Below are 21,297 nucleotides of genomic sequence, written 5' to 3'. Positions count from 1 at the left end.
CAGCGTCGGAGAGGGGGGCCATGAGGAGGGGGATCCTCTGGTGGTCCGTCAGCGCCGCCTGCTCGAGCCAGAGGTGGCGCTGAATGAGAGTGGCCAGCGCGCGTTGCTTCCCCACAGCTATTGCCTGTAGCTGCGAGAGATGCAGGATGGCTCCCGTCGCCTGGGCGTGGAGGTACTTCTGATGGTCATCCAGTACCTCTCCGCCCGCCATCAGCCCCGACATGAAGCGCGCTAGATGTTGGACATTGCAGCTAGGCTCTGAGTCGAGGCGATGTAGACCTGGTCACTCCAGACAGCCAACTGCTTAGCCGACTTCCCCTTGGGAAGTGGCTTTTTCTTCAGCTCCAACACCATCTCGGGGCAAAGGATAGATGCCATCGGACTATCAAGCCGTGGCACGCCCTCCTTTAACCCCTGGACCAAGCCCACCACCCGCATGAAAGGCACGTAGGTGGGGGTGAGGCCGATGATGCGGGGGATTACCTGTCCCCGCGACACGTAGGCCTCCATTGAAGGGAAGAACGGGCAGACAACGCTCGCCTCCCTCACAGGACGGCGTTGCCAGAGATGACCTATCATGTCATCGGGAACAGGTGCCGGCAGTGGCGTCGGCAGCGGTACCCCGTTAGCAAGGGCCACTGCCGTCATGAGCTCGGGGAACAAAGCACGCAACTCCCTTTGCGTACTTTCTTCCGCTTCGCTCGCATCTCTCGCGTTCGGGAGGCTACACTCACTGTCTCAGTAAGATAGGTGGGAGCCAACGTCCAGTGCGGATGATAACAGGGCATCTCGTCTCGGAGGTGGTGACTCGAACCCAGTCTCGGAGTACGAGGCTCCCCAGGGAAACACAGCGTCCTCTGCCACTCCCCGAGGGGGAGAATGCTCTGTCTCTGCTGGGGCGTCGAACAAGAATTCCCCCGCCCCCTCCATGTAATCCTCTGTTTCCATTGGACGCGATGGAGAGGTGACAAAGGAATCCTTGCTCAGAGCCGGCCCGACACAGCCGCTAAACTGTCCACCCCCGCCGCTCATCGCCATATGACGAGAACGAGCCGAGGCGAAGAACAGAGGGACCAGCTGACTGCCCTCTGGCGGGGGGACCAGAGCCGGAACTCGGCCATCTCACAGGAGATGGGAGCTCGACGGCCCCTCTGCGACTCGCACTCTCCTCCGTGCGCCGCTGAGGCGCACCTGCCTGCCACAACCGTGGAGCCAGGAATGCCCCACGACGCACGGAGGAAGCCGCGACTGTGAAGCGCCGGTGGAGGTCAGAACGATAGTTGTCTAAACCCTCCGGTGGTGAAGACATTATATTTTTCTTTTCTCTAAAATTTGCTAAAGAGAGAAAATTAAAAACACAATGTCAGCACAGCTCCTTAACTAACACTAACTACTACAGCACTGATCTGAAGAGGTGCACTGCAGCACATACTTCCAGGTGGTGAAAGTAGGGAAGGAGCTAGTAGTATGGCCATGACCCCGCTTATATGTGAGCGGATGTGGGCGTGGTCAGGCAGGTGTAGGTGCGTGCATGTGGTTGAACGTTTTCATGATAGCATATGATTAAAGGGACAGTTCCAACAGAGCAGAGCGTAAAGCCATATGAAATATAACAAGAGGTGGATGCGGGCAAATACTGCGGCATGGTCATGCTGGACCTACAAAAGGCCTTTGACAATGTCAATCACTCCATTCTGATTGACAAGCTAAAAGCAATTGGTTTTGATAGTCTATCAAAGCTGGATGCAATCCTACCTGGAGGGGAGAGAACAGATGGTGGAGGTAAACGGTACTCTATCCCCCCCCCCCTCCCAGTGAGCTATGGTGTTCCACAAGGAAGCATACTAGGACCGTTACTGTTCCTAATTTATGCAAATGACATGTCGTCAGCTTGTGACTGCAACTTGTTCCTGTTCGCGGACGACTCAGCCCTGCTGGTCTCTGACAAGAACAAGTTACAGGTTGAGAAAACCCTCAGCTCGGAACTCGGCAGAATCTGCACCTGGCTCGCTGATAACAAACTATCATTACACCTGGGTAAAACAGAGTCCATTCTCTTCGGATCAAATAACAAACTCAGCAAGACCAATGGCTTCTCAGTTACAGTGGGTGACAATATTGTCACAAGGAAAGATGAAATTACATACCTGGCTGTGTTCCATCCTATGGCAAATCTTTCATGTGACAAAATGGCATCCAATGTAATAAAACCGCTCTCAAAGAGCACCTACGGGAGGCTGAAATTCTAAACTGGCCACCGTAAATGTCCAAACCCCCCCTCCCACCCACCCAACCCCTCCTAATGGACAGTCTCCTCCCCACCGTATGTATATATTTTCTCCCACCCACCCACCCCCTCCTAATGTACTATACAGTACTATATACCTGTATGTCATGTATGTCCCTATGTCATAAATGTCATGATGTCATGTATGTTGTGTATGTCATAAATGTCATTATGAATTGAAAATGGGGGACCCTGATGTAAAAAAGACAAACGTCTTTCTCTGGTCTGCATCCCCTTAACAATTGTGTGTATTGAGCCGTACTGTATTGTACCCATTCTGCAATCTGTTAAATAAAGTTTTCATTCAATCAATCACTGTGCAGATTGATTGATTGAATGAACATTCCAGAATAAGACTCCTGGATAATAGATATAAATCACAACTCATGCAAACACACAGCAAGCCCTGGAACTTCACACCAGGGGCTAAACACTAAACACCCATATTACACACTTCTATAAAGAGGCAGTAGACTGAAACCTCAACTATGGGTCTGAATGCCTAACAGCATTAACCCTCCCAAACTGTTCTCCTATAACATTGAAACCTAACAGTAGTAGACAAAAGTAGGGAAAGGATATACAAAGATTATGAATGAATAATGAGGATTCAAACTTGCCCTGCTGGCGGGACCCTCCCCCGGTCCTGAGCCTACCCCCCCAAGAGTCTCATACAGAGATTCAGATTCCTTTTATTGTCACATTTACATTTAGTCATTTAGCTGACGCTTTTATCCAAAGCGACTTACAAGTTCTGTACGACAAGTCATCAGGAAGGGCACAACTCTATCAGTTAAGTAACAATGTTCTGACAGTAAGGTTAGTTGGGTTAGATATATCCCCCCCCCCCAGCTCATTCAGTACATTTTATAGCAAAGAAAAGGAGTGAAATCCACTTTCTTGTGGTTCCTCGACCATAGCAGCATCCAATATAATATAAATAAACAAATAAAAATAGCATAGATTTTTTTTTTATAAGATCAAATAACAGCACGATGACTATACACAATTCTAACAAAGTGTGCAGTGTGCAGATACTATTCAGATGCACAGCCAAGATGATGGCTGATGCGCAACACCCTCCAAGAACATCTCCTCCCACAAAAGGTTTACCACAACATACAACAGAATTATATTCTCCTCATTCTTACTGCTTGGAGGAGGAAGTCATTCTCACTGGTAGAGCGGTCACCTGGTAATCGGAAGGTTCCCAGTTAGATTCTGGCGCCTCCCGGTAGCGAGTCGAAGTGTCCTTGAGCAAGACACTTAACCCCTTACTGCTCCTGATGAGCAGGTTTGGCGCCTTGCACGGTTGCCTCCGTCATTGCCGTGTGAATGTGTGAGTGAATGGGTGAATGAGAGGCATATGTTGTAAAGCGCTTTGGATAAATGCAGTCCATTATTATCTTGATTAACTTGCACAGGTAGAACATTTCACTGCATATGTGTACCTTTGTATGTGTCAAATAAACTTGATACTTGGAATAAAACAGCCTGGAAAGAACATACGTGTACTGGTTACATAACTGTACATAGGTGTTATTTTATTTGTCATTCATAGAAATACTGTTTCCTCCATAAAACCATTGGACCTCCATAAAAGAGTCCCTCCCAATAAAATATGGCCATTTCCACCATTGCATTTACTATGTTCACACTGTCATAATCATAAAGGGCCTCACCTTATTTTTTGTAACCTTGTTACGTTGTCCTTTTTCTTAATGAATCAACTGAATAGGACAGAGTGAATCTGAAATAGCAATTTCATCCCTCTAACTATGAACTAAAGGAAAACCTATGCAGAACAGTTGCTTGAAACTTGAAACAACTTGTGATTTATTTTCATTTTTGAATATATATTTTATGGGGCTGGTGAACAAGGTCACACATTAACAAGAGGGACTTTGCTCCTTCACTTTCGTCGGCTTATAAAAATTAAACACTGTTGGCTAAATATCAGTTTAGATGGTTATCTTTTTGCAGGGTCATAGGGTGGAGTTCAAAACTGCCTCAAGGACAAGGATGTTAGAACACAGCCACACACAGAGGAACATGGACATGTATAACATGTGACATCATGAAGGGGAATGAATGACTGCTGATATTCACCAGGGTGAACTCACGAATGAGGCATGATTACATGCACAGTATTCAGGATACATTAAAGAGTCCTTCCTCAGTATAATCTATGCTGTTCCTTATCCTCTTTCGGGTTAGTTGACCACAAAACAATGCAAAGTGAATAGGTCAAGCTCCTGTCAGTACAAACTGATTGACAATATACTTAGTGTGGACTGTGTGGAGTAGATTTCAGTTCTCTTTAGTCAGCTGAGATACATACCGGAGCTTGCAATAGTTTGTGGCTTTGTGGACTTACCCTTTGGAGCCCTAGCCCTATTTTCTGAAAATCCGCCTAAAATACATACAGTACCTAAGTAAATGGAAGATTGCACCTTTGCATGTTCTTCGTATCTAGGGACATCTATGGATCTCAGGAAATGTATTCCCAGTGTCAGAAATATTGTGTCTGTAGGCTTGAGTAAATTGTAATGAACCAAAGGAGAATATAAAAAAAAAATCATTATTTTTCATCTTTGACGGTGAATAAACACCATGCTAAAATTGTCCAGACATGAACAATTGCCACTAAGCTCATTCAGCACCTTCTTGAGATGTGTACAAAAAATCTAAGCAAATGAATAAAGGGAAGATGCTTAAACAGAAGGTTTTGTAGATACAGTACTGAATTCTGCCATCTGTATTCTGCCTGTGTATTGAGCCGTACTGTATTGTACCCATTCTGCAATCTGTTAAATAAAGTTTTCATTCATTCATTCATTCATCCGGACACATGAAATATGATTATAGAATATAAGGCCTATAAATGACTTTATTATAGCCAAGTCGCACTATATAGATCAGGCCAAATCTTTCCAATGGCAGAGTTCAATCTGGATGTAGTATCATCAGGCGTGCAGCAAAAAACGCGAATGAAATCTACTGTAAGTACAATTACTTGTTTATAATGGAAATTTCTCCACCAAAGGTCAGTGAATACCATGACCACAACACCAGAGGGAGCTCCACAAATCATGTGAAACCCAGATTCGGCTCAAACAAGGGACAAAACACGTTTCGCAATTATGCCACATCAATGTGGAACGCCCTACCCACAGCTGTAAAGGAATGTGAATCACCCACTTTCAAAACCACTTTCAAAGAGCACTGCAATTCGAAACTGGCCCCTGTAAATGTCCTAACCCAACCCCCTCCAATGTACAGTAAATGTCCTAACCCAATAATACATGAGACCCTCTTCTTGGGACCAAGTAAGGTTTCGTGGATAATGTACAGTTACCCCACCCCGCCAGCCCCCCCCACCCCACCCACCCAATCACCTCCAATGTACAGTTTCCTCCCCCACCCCACCTACCCAACCTCCTCCAATGTACAGTTTCTTCGTCAAATGTATATACTCTCTTTTTTAGACTCTCTTTTGTATCACAAACAGTACTGTATTTGTAAATCTGGTATGTCATAAATGTATAGATGTAGCAGTACTGTCTATCTGTATGTCATGTATGTCATATATGTTATGATGAATTGAAAATGGGGGACCCTGATGTAAACAAGACGAAAGTCTTTCTCTGGTCTGCATCCCCTTAACAATTGTGTGTATTGAGCTGTACTGTATTGTACCCATTCTGCAATCTGTTAATAACATGTTCAATCAATCAATCAATCAATCAATCAATCAATCAATCAATCAATCAATCAATCAATCAATCAATCAATCAGACACTTAACCCCTAACTGCTCCCAATGAGCAGGTTGGCACCTTGTATGGTTGCCTCCGCCATCGGTGAGTGAATGAGAGCCATACGTTGTAAAGCGATTTGGATAAAAGCGCTATAATGCAGTCCATTTACCAAAGCAATGTCGTGTCTTTTTACATCAATAGATGCCCAACCCAAATGGGTTTACAAGGCAGACTCGTCAATTTCCATGTACATAGATGTGAGACCAAATATACAAATGATAGGAAAACATGATCAGTATATTCTGCATGCCTTCATACTTGACATGCATCAAATAAACTGATATCATATATTGTATGGATGTATTATACACTCTAATTTAGCCTAATCTGTGTACCTTATCTGTTTCCAAATAAAATGAGCACATATTTGCCACTCAAACCAAAATAATTCAGGATTGTGTTACTGGCCAGGACTTACAAAAGTACACATAGGTTATCATATGAAGTAGCCTACAATAAAACTAAGTGCAATTTATTTCCATTGTCTCCGGACGCATACTAAATACATGCTACCTTGCAGCAACTTGCAATGGGCCTGGTCTACAAGATACACTACACCACACAGGTACCCATGTACATGTCGAAATACTTCCCACGGTCAGTGAATACCACGCCCACAACACCAGAGGGAGTTCCACAAATCATGTGCAACCCAGATTCGGCACAAACAAGGGACTAAACACATTTCGCAATTATGCCACAACAATGTGGAACGCCCTACCCACAGCCGTAAAAAGATGTGAATCCCTACCCACATTCAAAACCGCTCTTAAAGAGCACCTACGGGAGGCTGCCATTCGAAACTGGCCACCGTAAAGGTCCAAACCCCCCCCCCCCAAATAGACAGTCTCCTCCCCACCGTATGTATATATTTTCTCCCACCCCCTCCTAATGTACAGTCTCTCCTCCCCATCATATGTATATAATCTCTGTTAGGATCTATGGGTAACAGTACTGTATATTTGCATATCGTATATCGTATGTAACAGTACTATATACCTGTATGTCATGTATGTCCCTATGCCATAAATGTCATGATGTCATGTATGTTGTGTATGTCATAAATGTCACTATGAATTGAAAATGGGGGACCCTGATGGAAACAAGACAAACGTCTTTCTCTGGTCTGCATCCCCTTAACAATTGTGTGTATTGAGATGTACTGTATTGTACCCATTCTGCAATCTGTTAAATAAAGTTTTCATTCATTCATTCATTCATTCATTCATTCATTCATTCATTCATTCATTCATTCATTCATTCATAGGCTAAGTGTTTGAAGTATTGTAGTAGTGTGTCCTGCCATGCGTTTTGTTTCATGGGCGAATATAAACAGAAGCTGTTGCCTGGAAGTAACATCTTCACCCATTTCCTCTGGACAGAGGAAGCTTTACAGACGTGTCGAAACGTAGTATTTGAAAAATGTTGGAGCTGGTATGGCTACAGTATCTATCCCATCCCTTGAGTTTAGCGCCACCCTAGATCATTGTGATTGATTGAAGAAACTAAAATGTTAAATGTTTTCCCTCTCTGTTCCTAAAGTCTAAAAGACGTTTCTGCCAGACCTTTCTATTTGCACTGGCACCATGTAAACCTAGGGTGAAAAGTCACCCACCAAGGGAAGTGCAAGACTACAAGTCTGTAACCTTTAGACTAATCTTGCGTCTCCACCTGCATTCTTAAGCAGCCAACTACAGGGTAAAGGTCAACACTACTATTGTATGCCTACAGCATGTTGTCTGCCTCCTCACAATTCACCTGCCACCTGACTCTACATAGACACACTGAAATACACTGGGAAAACTCAAGTAAAGCTTAAAAAGCAGTTTTCTTTTTTATTTAAGTAAAGTTTAGTGAAGCTTACACCTCCTATTTCTATTTGTATATCAAGCTGTCAGTGGAGTGATTTCTACATCATGGAAGAAGAAGCCGCCAACAGCACTATCCATCCCGCTTGTTTACAAGAGCCGCCACTGGCTGTTGACATCATAAACCGTGAGTGACCCATAATGTTTCCTTATCAATCACACTGACCTAATGATTCAAGGAAGTCCTAATCATTCAAGGAAGCGACTGATTGACTGTTTTGATATGACCTGACCTTATATCGTTTGATTGTCTATTGATTGTCTTACTTGCTTGATTGTTGTTTGATGTGTTGGACTGGAGGAACAACTTTTAAGTATTCAAGTACACAAAAATTACAATAAAGAACCTTGAACCTCTGAACGATTAGAATTTATTGGGTCGTGTTTAGACTTAGATGGATAAATAAGTGATAATTGCCATTATCTCTCATTAAGATGTAGTCTACTCATGGGACCTAGTCTCAGCTTTGTTAGCAAGAAGGACATAATTAAACATTTGAGAGGAAAATATTGTTCAAGACAATGAAGTACAATCACAGTATGGTACCACTTAATAATAATAGTTTATTACAAACAATTATATGGGAGTGCTGCGTGGACCTTCCATCATGCAAACAAGAATCAGGTGCTCTTTGGGATGAGGCTAGATAATTCAATTAAGAGGTTTACGTTTGTCTGCTTTGTAGAATGATACAACATGTAGAATATTTCAGGAAAACTTAAAGAATGTCCAAGGCACACTGTTTCGTTAAAAACCTTCAATACAAATCACACAAGCAAATCAATACAACATTATTCTGAGTGATCACATTTATCCAATGATGAAACATATTTATCCTGATGGGAGTGGTTTCCTTCAGGATGACAATGCCGCCACCCACAGGACACTAACCCTAACCCATCCACATGACACTAACCCTAACCCATCCAGAGGACACTAACCCTAACCCATCCAGAGGACACTAACCCTAACCCATCCAGAGGACACTAACCCTAACCCATCCAGAGGACACTAACCCTAACCCATCCAGAGGACACTAACCCCAAGCCATCCACAGGACACTAACCCTAACCCATCCACAGGACACTAACCCCAAGCCATCCACAGGACACTAACCCTAACCCATCCACAGGACACTAACCCTAACCCATCCACAGGACACTAACCCTAACCCATCCACAGGACACTAACCCTAAGCCATCCAGAGGACACTAACCCTAAGCCATCCAGAGGACACTAACCCTAAGCCATCCACAGGACACTAACCCTAACCATCCACAGGGCATGACGGGTCACTGAAGAAATAATTACCTTTACAATAACTAGTTGCAAATGCTTGAATATTGTTTATAATCTCTACACAAATCCCCCCAAATCACCCTTTGAAACGAAGTGAACCGCCATTGCTCTTAAAGGATGCTTCTTTGAAACAAAATGTATCTACATTGCTCTTAGAAGATGCTTCTTTGAAACAAAGTGAAGCAACATTGCTCTTAGAGGATGCTTCTTTGAAACAACAACGTTACTCTTAAATGGTAAATGGTGCATTTATATAAATAAATACATTTTGTTCCTCACATTCACTCACACATTCACTCACAGATGGGCAGAGGCAACCATGCAAGGTGCCAACCTGCACATCGGGAGCAATTAGGGATTAAGTGTCTTTCTCAAGGACACTTCGACACGCTGCCCAGGAGGATCGGGAATCTAACCGGGAACCTAACCGGGAACCTTCTGACTACCAGACGACCGCTCTACCTCCTGAGCCACTGTCATCCCCAGTGGATTCTCTTTGTATGGTAAAGGTAGTGGGAGGGTAGGAGCGCCACAGACAAACAGATAATTTCTAGTTTCAAACTAGTGCTCCAGGATCCAGTTTTACACTTGTATGTATTCAATACTAAGTAAAGATACATCATACTTTACACTCAGTTGCCACACAACTATTAGGTACTGTATAGTTACACCTGTACAGCTATATGTACAGGTGTATAACGTGGCCACACCAATGAGTGTATATTAACTCATTCAGCGCCAGTCACGATGATAGTCGGGTTAACTCGCCATCGCTTGAGCGCCAGACCAGAGTATAGTCGGGTTTTAATCGTTATTTCTTTTATTAGCAATATCCATTCATTTTCATCCATCCAGCCTGATGTTATCGTTGGGAATGGGTCTGAGCTCACAAAAGGGCAAATACCGCCGCCTACGCCTTCCAGTTAGTATTGCACCCCATTGGGAATGGTCTACTTTCTTTTCTGGGACAATCCAAGCCGTGCAGGTGGGGTTTAAATACTCAGGCGAGGTAGGCAGATACACTGATGAATCTGCGAGTCGTCGTCCCCCCCCCTCAATATGCAATGCTGTTGAACGTGGCACGGACCTCCGCGCCCAGTAATTCAAATGGCGATGAGATTATTTTGCATTACATCAGATACAAGGTAAGAAAACTATATATAAATTTGATCGTTGATCTGATATGTCTTTCTACCGCAATCACGGCTGTGTGTGTGTGTGTGGCTGTGTGTGTGTTGAAGAGGCTGCGGTCCAGAGCTCTTTTCATTCTTGCACGAGGAAGGATAATACTGATAATCTAGTGTTGATTTCAGGAAGATACGATAATCAGGCAAAAAATGACAACGTGTTTAGTGTATTCCACTAAAACGCTATTAAAGTATTATCCGTCTTTCTCTGGAATTACTCAGAGGCACCCAAAGTTATACTCATATTCAAAAGGCTATAAAACGGAAATGTGTTTCACGCCATATCCGGATCGCATGAGTAATTATGGGGCCAAATTTCCGTTCACAGTGCTTGATTGGTAGTTTAGTGTATGCTATGTCCTTCAGTCTATGTGGGGCTACTATGTTTTCTTCTAATTTTCTCCAGGATACTAATGCTTGGGGATCAAACCATGTTGTCAATGGTCTTAATGTGTACGCCTTAAAATAGTGGAAAAAATCTGGAAATGCCATGCCACCGTCTGCTTTATTTCTCTGTGCGGTGGATCTTTTTATACGTGGTGGTTTGTTATTCCAAATAAATGTGTATGTGGAGGAGTGTAATCTTTTCCAGTAACCCTCTGGAGGGGGTAACGGTAGCATTGAACTGAATAAGTTGATTCTAGGTAGTACATCCATCTTAACTATTGATATCCGTGCCTGTACTGAGTTTTTAAGTTTTGCCCACCTATCAAGGTCGTCTTTGATTTTGTTTTGGATTTTTGTGTAATTGTGCTTCACCGTTTGTCTTATGGTGGGGAATATTTCCACTCCCAAGCATCTAAAATGTTTTACCATAGGTATCTCTCCTGGGAGGGTTATATCTGTTTTTGCAGGGGTGTTAAGTGGAAGGAAAGCCGACTTCGGCCAATTTATCTTAAATCCCGATAAATCACCAAAGTTCTCAATCAACTTGAGCAGATGAGGCAATGTGGTGTTGGGGTTTTGCATGAACAATATTACGTTGTCCGCATATAAACTAATTTTATGTTGTGTGCCCTTGATTACGATTGGTTCTATGGATTGGGATTGTCTTATATATTGTGCTAAAGGCTCTAATGATAGATCGAATAGTCCGGGACTAAGAGGGCAACCCTGTCTGGCTGAGCGTGATACCGGAAAGATTTTGGAGATGATTGTACCTGTTGTAATCATGGCCGATGGGTCTTTGTATAATACTTTAATCATATCAATGAATCCTTTTCCTAACCCCATCCTTTCTAATACTGCCCATAGATACGACCATTCCAGCCTGTCAAAGGCTTTCATAGCATCCAGGGACAGCATCGCCTTAGGTATGGTGTCGTCCTTGTCGGCATCTAGTACGTGCAGTATTCGTCTTATGTTATCAGTGATCAGGCGGCCTCTTATGAAGCCAGTTTGGTCCGGATGAACTAAAGACGTCATATGCTTTTGTAATCTGATGGCTAATACCTTAGAGTACAGTTTGATATCGGTTCCGAGGAGGCTTAAGGGTCTGTAACTACCGCACTCTGTGGGGTCTTTGTCTTTTTTGAGAAGGACTGTTATGAGTGCAATATTGTCGTTTTTATGGAAGTTCCCCTCCTTGACTGAGTATAAGATCATATTTAGTAATAAGGGTCCAATTATGTCCCAACAAGAAAGGTACATTTCTGGTGGGATACCGTCTCTTCCAGGAGCCTTACCACTTTGCATTTCGGATATGGCCTTCTTGAGTTCCTCTAGTGTGATCGGTGTTTCTAACTGTTTAGCGTCATCCTCTGAAAGTTTAGGGAGAATAATTTGATTAAGATATGTGTCCATTTTGTTTTGATCGAAGGTCGTTTCTGATTTATATAAGTCGGAGTAGAATTCTTTGAATGTATCGTTTATTTTTTCAGGGTCTGTTTCAAGTACTTGTTGTGCTCTAATGGTAGTTATATCTGCAAATTTTGCATTAATTCTTAATCGCATGGCTAATAGGTGACTAGGTTTAGAACCTTGGGAGTACTGCTGTTGTCTTGTGCTGCGTATTTGTATTTCCGATTGTTGTCTGTATATGGCATTGATCTCTATTTTTAGTACGTTAACTTGATTTTCTAGTCGAGTTGAGTTGTTGTATTTTAAAGAATTAAATAACGTTGAGTAAAGCGTTTCCAGTTCAGACAGTTTTGTGCATTGATTCTTGCGCATTTTGGAGGAAAAGCTATCAGTGAAATCCTTGATCATTCCCTTTACCGACATCCATATTATTCTGGGGTCTTGCACCGAGTTTGCATTCTCCCGTAGGAATACTATAAGAGCTTCTTTGAGTTGTGTAATGAATTCCTTGTTATTAAGCAGCATCGATTTAAATCGCCATCTTGGGGCTCGGGAAGATAGTATACCAAATGTTCCTTTTAGGAGTAAATAACAGTGATCTGATAGTGCATTGGGTATCATTTCCACTTCATATTTATCAAATAGTCTCGGGGATGCAAAGACATAATCTATTCTGGATAATGTGTTATGTCTCGCAGATCGACAAGAGTACTTTCGGGTCGTGGGATTAAGTGATCGCCATAAGTCATTTACACCTGTAATCTTCGACCAATCCTTTAATGCTTTAGATGAATTCTTTTGTTCGCTGGAAAAGGCGAGGTAAGATTTGTCCATCCTTGGATTCCAAATGGCATTAAAATCTGCACCTATTATAAATGAGTAATCGGGAAGGTCTAACATTGCATTGGTTAGTGTAGAGAAGAAACCCTCTTCGTACAAATTTGGGGCATATACCGCTGCCAACGCTATTTTCCTGTTATTGTGTACAATCATTTTGTTTGTGTTGTTTATTTATCCCACCAGTGTTCCATATCATTATATTCAAACTAGCCATAATCTATACATGTTGTTGTGTAGTTTTTGGTAATGCTTCTGGAGTGCGAAGCTACCATAGATGTACATCCAATTATTGAGGTCCCGTTGAGAGCCAAGCTTAAAAACATATATATATACAAATAAAAATCCCCTTTTTCCCCCTCTCCCAGAGAGTCGTACAGGCCTGTGTTCCATAGACACATCCTCCGCGTATGACTCCCTCCCTTAGGCCACCGGATTGCCCAAACTGAGCTTTGTAATCCTACTCTTCCTATGCTAATTGCCATAGGATCTAACATTTTCATTCTAATTCAATAGAATGTCGCTTTTGGTCTTGCGCCTTCCCTTAATGTAGTAAAATATTATGAAAAATGAAAAAAAGAATACCTTCATTGATATATTCATTTGAACCTTCTACTAACTTATGTAGGAAACATCAGAAAAAGGAAAAGATTGGAGACAAACACTAACACCTTAAAATGAAGAAAAATAGAAAAGAACAATGTAAGATAAAAAAAAAGGGAGTGAGAGCTAAAATAAAACTCAACGTGGAGAAACCACTAGAATAAAATTGAATACATAGATAAAAGAGAAAAACAGAGACTTTTAGAGCTACATTGTGCCAATCTCTAAATCAGTGGAGTGATTATTTAAATTATTAGAATAACCTTGTTGTGCTCATACATTTAGGTGTGGCTTTTTTAAAGCCTTATTAAGGCCTGATTAAACTTCAGTCAATTGATTATGCTTATACACACCGGATGTTAATGTTAAAGTTGCAGGCCTTCGTTGTAATGGTGCATTATATTCTAGAAGGTTGTAGAATACCCTAGTACAGTGATTCCCAACCTGGGGTCTGCCAGGGGGCGCAGGGGGTCCGCCAGACCACAGATGATTTCTTTTTTTTTTTTTTTTTTTTCCCAGAGAAATATTTAATTAGCATATTTTTATCATCAGAAGCATGAATAGTCTCTCCACTACAATAAAAAATAAAGATAAATAAATAAACATCTAGACATGATTTTTGAACGTTAACAGTAGGCTACCGGGTAGCCGCTAAAACGCGAATCAGTTGACTGTATCACTTTCTGTAGCTAGCCTAGCACGCTAGTTAACTTTCTCGGCTCGTCTGCAGTCAGCCGCCAGAGGCGAAAATGTGTGACAAACGAAAAGGAGATGACGGCAGCTCATCTGCAAAAAAAGTTAGGACCTACAGCAATCGCGAAAATTACATCACCATGGGCTTCACTGAGGGACCAGACAAACGACCTGAGTGTGTGATTTGTGGAGAAAAGTTGGCAAACTCGAGCCTGAAGCCCAGCAAGCTGAAGAGACATCAGGCGTCTAAGCACCCAGAAACCGTTGGGAAGGATCCGGACTTTTTTCGGAGGAAAGAACAGTCTCTCAAGGCGAACAAGCCTGTTGATGTTAGAGTAGCGTGGAGCAGGGGTGGCAGTGATTTACAGAAGGCTACCGAAGCCTCTTTTGAGTGTTCGCTTTTAATTGCAAAAGCAAAGAAACCGCACAATATTGGCGAGCAGCTCATCAAACCAGCCTGCATCAAAATGGTTTAGAAACTGTGCGGCCCACAGGTGGCGGATAAACTAAAATCAGTACCACTCTCGAACAATGTAGTGAAAGACCGAATTGATAAGATGTCAAGTGATTGCGAGCAGCAGCTGTCAGAAAAGCTTAGAAAGGGTCCATTTGCCATACAACTTGATGAAACTACAACTGTCGCAGACGAGGCTGTGCTCATCGTTTATGTGCAATATATCGAAAATGAGGATCTGAAGCAGGACATTCTCATGTCAGTCAACCTTACTACCACCACTCGAGGTGAGGATATTTTTACTGCAGTGGATTCTTACTTCATTCAACATAAATGCAAACCGTTCACCATTAGGGCCTGATTTGAGAGGATGAATACAGGATTTGAATATTGGCCAAAATTTTGAAATACATATGGTGCAAGATTAGATTTGTTGATTGAAGGCACAAGTCAAAGAAGCATAGTGGGTCTAATTATGATGCATATGCCTGTGTATAAGCAGTTTGTTATTAAAATGACAAAAAAAAGGTATTAAACCCAGCTAGGACAGATTCTCTCTGCTACTGATTGGAATTTCCTGTCTCATATTTAGTTTAATTTGTTGCATTGATTTGTTCCATAAATGCAAACCGTTCACCATTAGGGACTGATTTGAGAGGATGAATACTGGATTTGAATATTGGCCAAACATTTTGAAATGCATATGGTGCAAGATGAGATTTGTTGATTGAAGGCACAAGTCAAAGAAGCATAGTGGGTCTAATTGTGATGCATATGCCTGTGTATAAGCAGTTTGTTATTAAAATGAAAAAAAAAAAGTATTTTATGGTATCTTATTAGGAGGGGGTCCGCGAATTTCATCAGAGATGTTTGGGGGTCCCTGGGGGGAAAAAGGTTGGGAACCACTGCCCTAGTATATACGCACAGACTGCTGTTATGTTCCAGAATGATCTTCCTACCCAGGGTTCATGACTACTAGTATTTTCGGGATATTCCTTAGTGTCCCAGAGCAGTCGAGCGATGAGCCCAGAATATTCCAGATTGTTCACAGTGTCAATGATATATTCTTGTCTCCACGGAGACCAGAAGTCTGTAAATATAATGCATTACGAACCATATTATACACCTTGTCTGCTACTTTTGTTGAGTCGTGGTAAAGTCATTCTAATACTGAAATACAAAGAGAAAGAGAGAGATGAGTAGGCTTATCTGGTGCGAGACAGTGTTGCGTTCTGCCCTGGGGGACCTGCTCCATGTAGATTCAAGTATTCCTCTGCGTCTTTAGGCGTGCGTAATCCTTCCCTCCGGCCGTCTTTTCCCACGATCGATAATAGTGCCGGGTATATTAGCCTTGGTCTGAGGCCACACTTGAACAATTTCTGCATCACCTCCTTGTAGGGGAAACGCTGAGCGATGGCCTCTTTGCATAGATCTTCGTAGATAAATATTGAATTTTCACCATATTTCAGTTTCCCCCTTTGGTTGCGTGCAACTCTGATGATGTCATCTCTTATTGCCGTCTTGCGCAGAGTAACAATGATGACTCTTGGACCGTTGCCTCTTTGTTCTCGAGTACCGATTCTGTAACATTGGTCCACTATCGGCTCTGTGGTTAGAATGTTGTTACCCAAAATCTCTGTTAACACTGTTGGAAACTTGTCGTCTGTGCAATTGACTGATTCATCAAGTCCCACAATGCGGTTATTATTTCGCCTGTAGTAACGTTGGGTCTCGAGCAGCCTCTCCATCGCTTCATCTTTGACTTCTTGTATTTTCCTCCGACATGCTTCTTCCACCTTTTTTATCTCCTTCGTTAATTCTATCAATCCATCGTTGACGTTCTTCTCGTTCTCTTTGACTACCCGTGTCATTTTTGTCACCGTATTCTCCACTGTTGTGATTCGCACGGACTGTACAGCGACCGCTTTCATAACTTCTTCGAATTTAGCATCGATGTGTGCGACGTGTAATTTGAAAGCTACCATCTGTTCCTTAATCAGGCTAGTCAGAGAGTTGAAGTCGGGTTGTGTAATTGCACTGCCTGTGTCAGTTGATATTGTAGGTGCAGTGATGGGACCGATGGATTTGTTCTCAAAATCCTCTGCTCTGTCCTTCACGGTACTTTTTCCTGTCGTTCCCGTTATGTTGTCCTCTATTGTCTCCCTCTCGGAGCCAGTCGCCGATGGTCCCGGTATATTCTCCGTTATATTCCCCCCATCGGGGATTGTCAACAACGGATCTGCCGCCGCGTCGCCTGTTATTTTTTTTGAACGTGTCTCAATCGTCGCCGTTGGATTTACTGCTTCGTGTTTCTTTCCAACCTTTTTCTTATCCTTACCATCCATGTTGAGTCTTTATGTCTTTTGATATAGTTAGTAGAAGTTCCTATTAATACATACGATGTGGTTTAATCTCATTGGTATTTGTTAAAATAATGTTTTTGAACGAAATTAACGGTGACGGGAGCGGAGCTGTTACCAAACGCGTGCGCTACATATTGTAGCTAAACCGGACATAATGGCACAATCATACTCCCTTATTCAATAACAATGCACTATTAATTGAAAAACGACCTATAAGATTCCCTATATGGGAAGAGCAAGGCATACACTCATTAGGGGATGTTTTTAACAAACAGGGTTTTTGTAGTTATGGAGAAATATGCAAAAAATGTAATCTCACCAAGTCCACATGGCTTTTTTACATACAGTTAAAGTCTCACGGTGTTCCATTAGACATACCAATTGAACACCACAGATACCACAAATTATTCTATGAAAGAGAGACATTGAGAGGTTTTGTTTCAGATTTTTATCATCAATTACTAACGTCCTCGTATGAAGCCCTCCAACTAGACTGTGTCTGGAGGAGGGATATACCAGACCTGGAAAGTGACTTTGATTGGCAAGGAGTCTGGGCAAATGTCCGACTTACATCAAGGAACCCGGACCATCAACAAATCAATCTTAACTATATTCACAGGACATACTTGACTCCTATAAGACTGAACAGAATGGGTCTTAAACAAGACTCCAAATGCTCCCAAAGTACAAATGGGGACGAAGGGACATTTATGCACATGTATTGGGACTGCCCACCAGTTAAGACATTCTGGAAAGATGTGACCCAACAATTATCAAAACTCGTATCTTGGAATATACCTGTACACCCCTCTGTATTACTATTGAATGATGTTTTTGAGTTTGCAGTAAATCCACAGCTAAAGAGATTGGTTTTATCGGGTATCACAGTAGCTAAAAAGCTGATCGCATCACGCTGGTTTCAACCGGAAAAAATGTGCCGGAAAGTTTGGTTTCTTACATATCTCGATGTGATTTATCAAGAAATATCTACAGCAAGAATTCTGGGTCTCAATGAATCCAAAATGTCAATGTGGTTAGAAGTGGTGGAGAGAATAAAAGCTAGCTTATAATGGTAGTGTCTGGTTAGGAGCAAGGGATAATGGAGGTACTATCCAAAGAGGGGTCCGGGAGGGGGGGTTCGAGCTGGAGCATATGTGTGTAGGTTTTTAGAGGTTTTTAGAGGTATTAGGGGTATATCCTGTATAAGACATTGGTATAAATGGTAATTTCGTTGGATATACACTGTATATTAATGCTTGTGTATCTTATCGTGTGTTGTCATGTTTGTTTATATGTGTGTTTAAAAAATAATAATAAAAAAAAAAAAAATATATATATATATATATATATCGATGAAAAAACAATCCGTTTCGTACATGTTGACTGGATGCAACTAACTGATAATCGACGGGTGTATTAGACCCATAGCTATACTTTAAGATATATTTTAAGGACTCGCAAATCTCACAGTCCCCCCAAACAATTATCCACAAAAAAACTAACATAAAACACAGTGGCGGGAAAAAATGGCAGGGAGGATCTCTGGCCGACCATTGAGATGAGTCCATACAAAAAATCCACACGGCGGGAAAAAACAAGGAAGCAGGCGGGGCGCTGCCGGAGAGACACATCAAAGTCGACAAGACGGAATTATCTGGCACTGTAGTGGTGATCAAACCAGGGTTTTATTGTCTGTGGGATGACGAGATGAGTGAAATCCGGTGTGTCACCTCGTCAGCCACGCCCCCTGTCATGCTGCGGGAGAGGAGCTAACAGATAAGGGAGGAGGAAGCCGAGGAAAGAACACACACTACACACAAATGCACTAAATTAAAACACAAAGGAACAAAACTACAATCATCACATCTTATACCCCCAAATTTGGTTTATATTCTACAGCAGGGCTATTCAACTAAATTGTTCAGGGGGCCACATTGTCAGAAAGCAGGGGTGTAGCTCCAGATTCTGGGCCCCATGAAAGAATGTATTTGTAGGCCCCCAGTGAATGCGAGCGCGCGTAATAATATATGGTTTTTACCTATACATTCGGATCAGCAGTTCAGCACCTGCACTGTTGGTGGGTGAGCCTAGTAAAGGATGTCGCATTGCGTTCATCTTCAATGAATGGATCAATGCAATAGTCTACCAAAGCCCCCCCTCTCTCTCTATATATCTCTCACACACACACACACACACACACACACACACACACACACACACACACACACACACACACACACACACACACACACACACACACACACACACACACACACACACACACACACACACACACACACTTCAGAAACAAACATAGTATCAATGAGAGCATCAATAATACACCTGAGTGATGTCTAGTAAAATAATTGGGCCCCCCCCCCCCCAGTCCTGGGCCCTTGGAATCATCCTAAGCTACCCCCCCCCCCCCCCCCCCCCCCCCCAGCTACGCCCCTGGGGCCAGGGGCCGGACTGCCACGGCGCCTCCCCGTGCTATGAATATATGTACACTTGACACAACACGCAACCACATTTTCACATCTTTTATTTAACTACATTGCAAAAGTAGTATACTTTTCAAAAAAAGTGCTTCATTTATGTGCCACATCTGTAACATCTCCTGCAAAAAGTGCTTCATTTATGACTGTGCAACAACTGCAACATATCCTCTTCAACATTTCAATATAAAAATAAAATAAAACACAAACAAGTGCATGATGTGCATCTGAACATTCTAACATCAACACTTGAACAAAAAAACACATTTATAGTGCAGCTGAGCTTATGAAAAAGTGCTTCATGTCTGTGCAACAACAGCAAATCACAGCATCTTATTAGCACTTATTGTCCACTCTTAACTCTCAAACATTAGGGGGGGTGGGGGGCAGACAGGCCTAGCCTACATACACACATCTAATGAGAGAGATTGCACTTCTTTGACTGGGCAATGGCAGAGAAAGAGGGTTCATAGGAAGTGAGGGCTACCCGCAAACAGTGATGCAAATGCTCATTTGTCAAGGAGGCACGGTTGCTTGTTTTAATGGCATTCATGTGAGAGAAACTGGATTCACAGGTGTATGTTGAGCCAAACATTGTTAGCACAGATATTGCCAGTGTTTTTATTTTGGGGAATGTGTTGACATGAATGTTGTGGTGGATTCATTCTCAAGTGCCTGCTTCAGAGCAGATGATGCTTGCATGTCGATTATTTCAAGTTGCAGGAGACCTTCATCAATGTGAAGTGATGCAAGGAACTCTTGTCCTTTTGTGGAAATAGCAGCTACATTGGCAAATGGGTTGCTCACAAAATGCATCAATTCTCTGGGCATGTCAAATTCATCAAATCGACTTGCAAAGTTTTCCCTCAATTTATCAATGAAATCTGTCATTAATTGAGTGACTTTTGGCTCAATTGTGCGTGTGAACGTTGACATGAAAAGAAAAAAGTAGAAAAAAAAAATTAATTATCATGTAATCTTTTGCGGGCCGGTCAGAAGCATCCCGCGGGCCGCCAGTTGAATAGCCCTGTTCTACAGTATAGCATTGCTAGATGGTCTGAACCAGAATTGGAAACACATTGCATTCCATATTTTAGCTGAATGTACACACTGCTCACTGCTGTGTGATACAGTATATATTATTGTAGGCTACATAGCCTATAATGGTAAAATGGAAAGAGACACACAGCACCCCTTCTCAGTCAGCAATGGAAATGGTAACAACAGATGAGGTACTCAAAAAAACTGAGCGCCCTCCAACCTAACAAGGCCACTGGCCATGACAACATCCCCTCCAAATTCCTCAGAGACTCAGCAGCCGCCATCACCCCAGTCATCACACACATAATAAACCTCCATAAAACAGGGACACGTCCCCAAGGACTTCAAAATTGCGAGAGTGACCCCTCTGCACAAAAAGGGCAGCAAATTAGACCCACCATCTGGTCTCTCCCCTCAAGGTAGGATTGCATCCAGCTCACTGATAGACTATCAAAACCAATTGCTTTTAGCTTGTCAATCAGAATGGAGTGATTGACAGTGTCGAAGGCCTTTTGTAGGTCCAGCATGACCATGCTGCAGTATTTGCCC

At 42.4% G+C, this 21,297-nt stretch overlaps 1 protein-coding gene across 1 annotated transcript in view; it reads left to right on the top strand.

Annotated features, from left to right (window-relative positions):
* Positions 1-8,023: 8,023 nt before the first annotated feature.
* Positions 8,024-21,297, top strand: part of LOC311233454 (organic solute transporter subunit alpha-like) — a gene marked incomplete at both ends in the record, with an annotated part of 32,136 nt that continues 18,862 nt past the window's right edge. The window contains one exon of the mRNA XM_084320421.1: positions 8,024-8,102. Coding sequence (XP_084176547.1) covers positions 8,024-8,102 — 79 coding nt within the window. The remainder of the gene's footprint in view (positions 8,103-21,297) is intronic.

Source organism: Notolepis coatsorum (assembly GCF_963971535.1).
Source record: "Notolepis coatsorum genome assembly, chromosome: 8".
In the NCBI taxonomy this organism is placed as follows: Eukaryota; Metazoa; Chordata; class Actinopteri; order Aulopiformes; family Paralepididae; genus Notolepis; species Notolepis coatsorum.
This window is presented reverse-complemented; position numbering and strand designations above follow the sequence as displayed.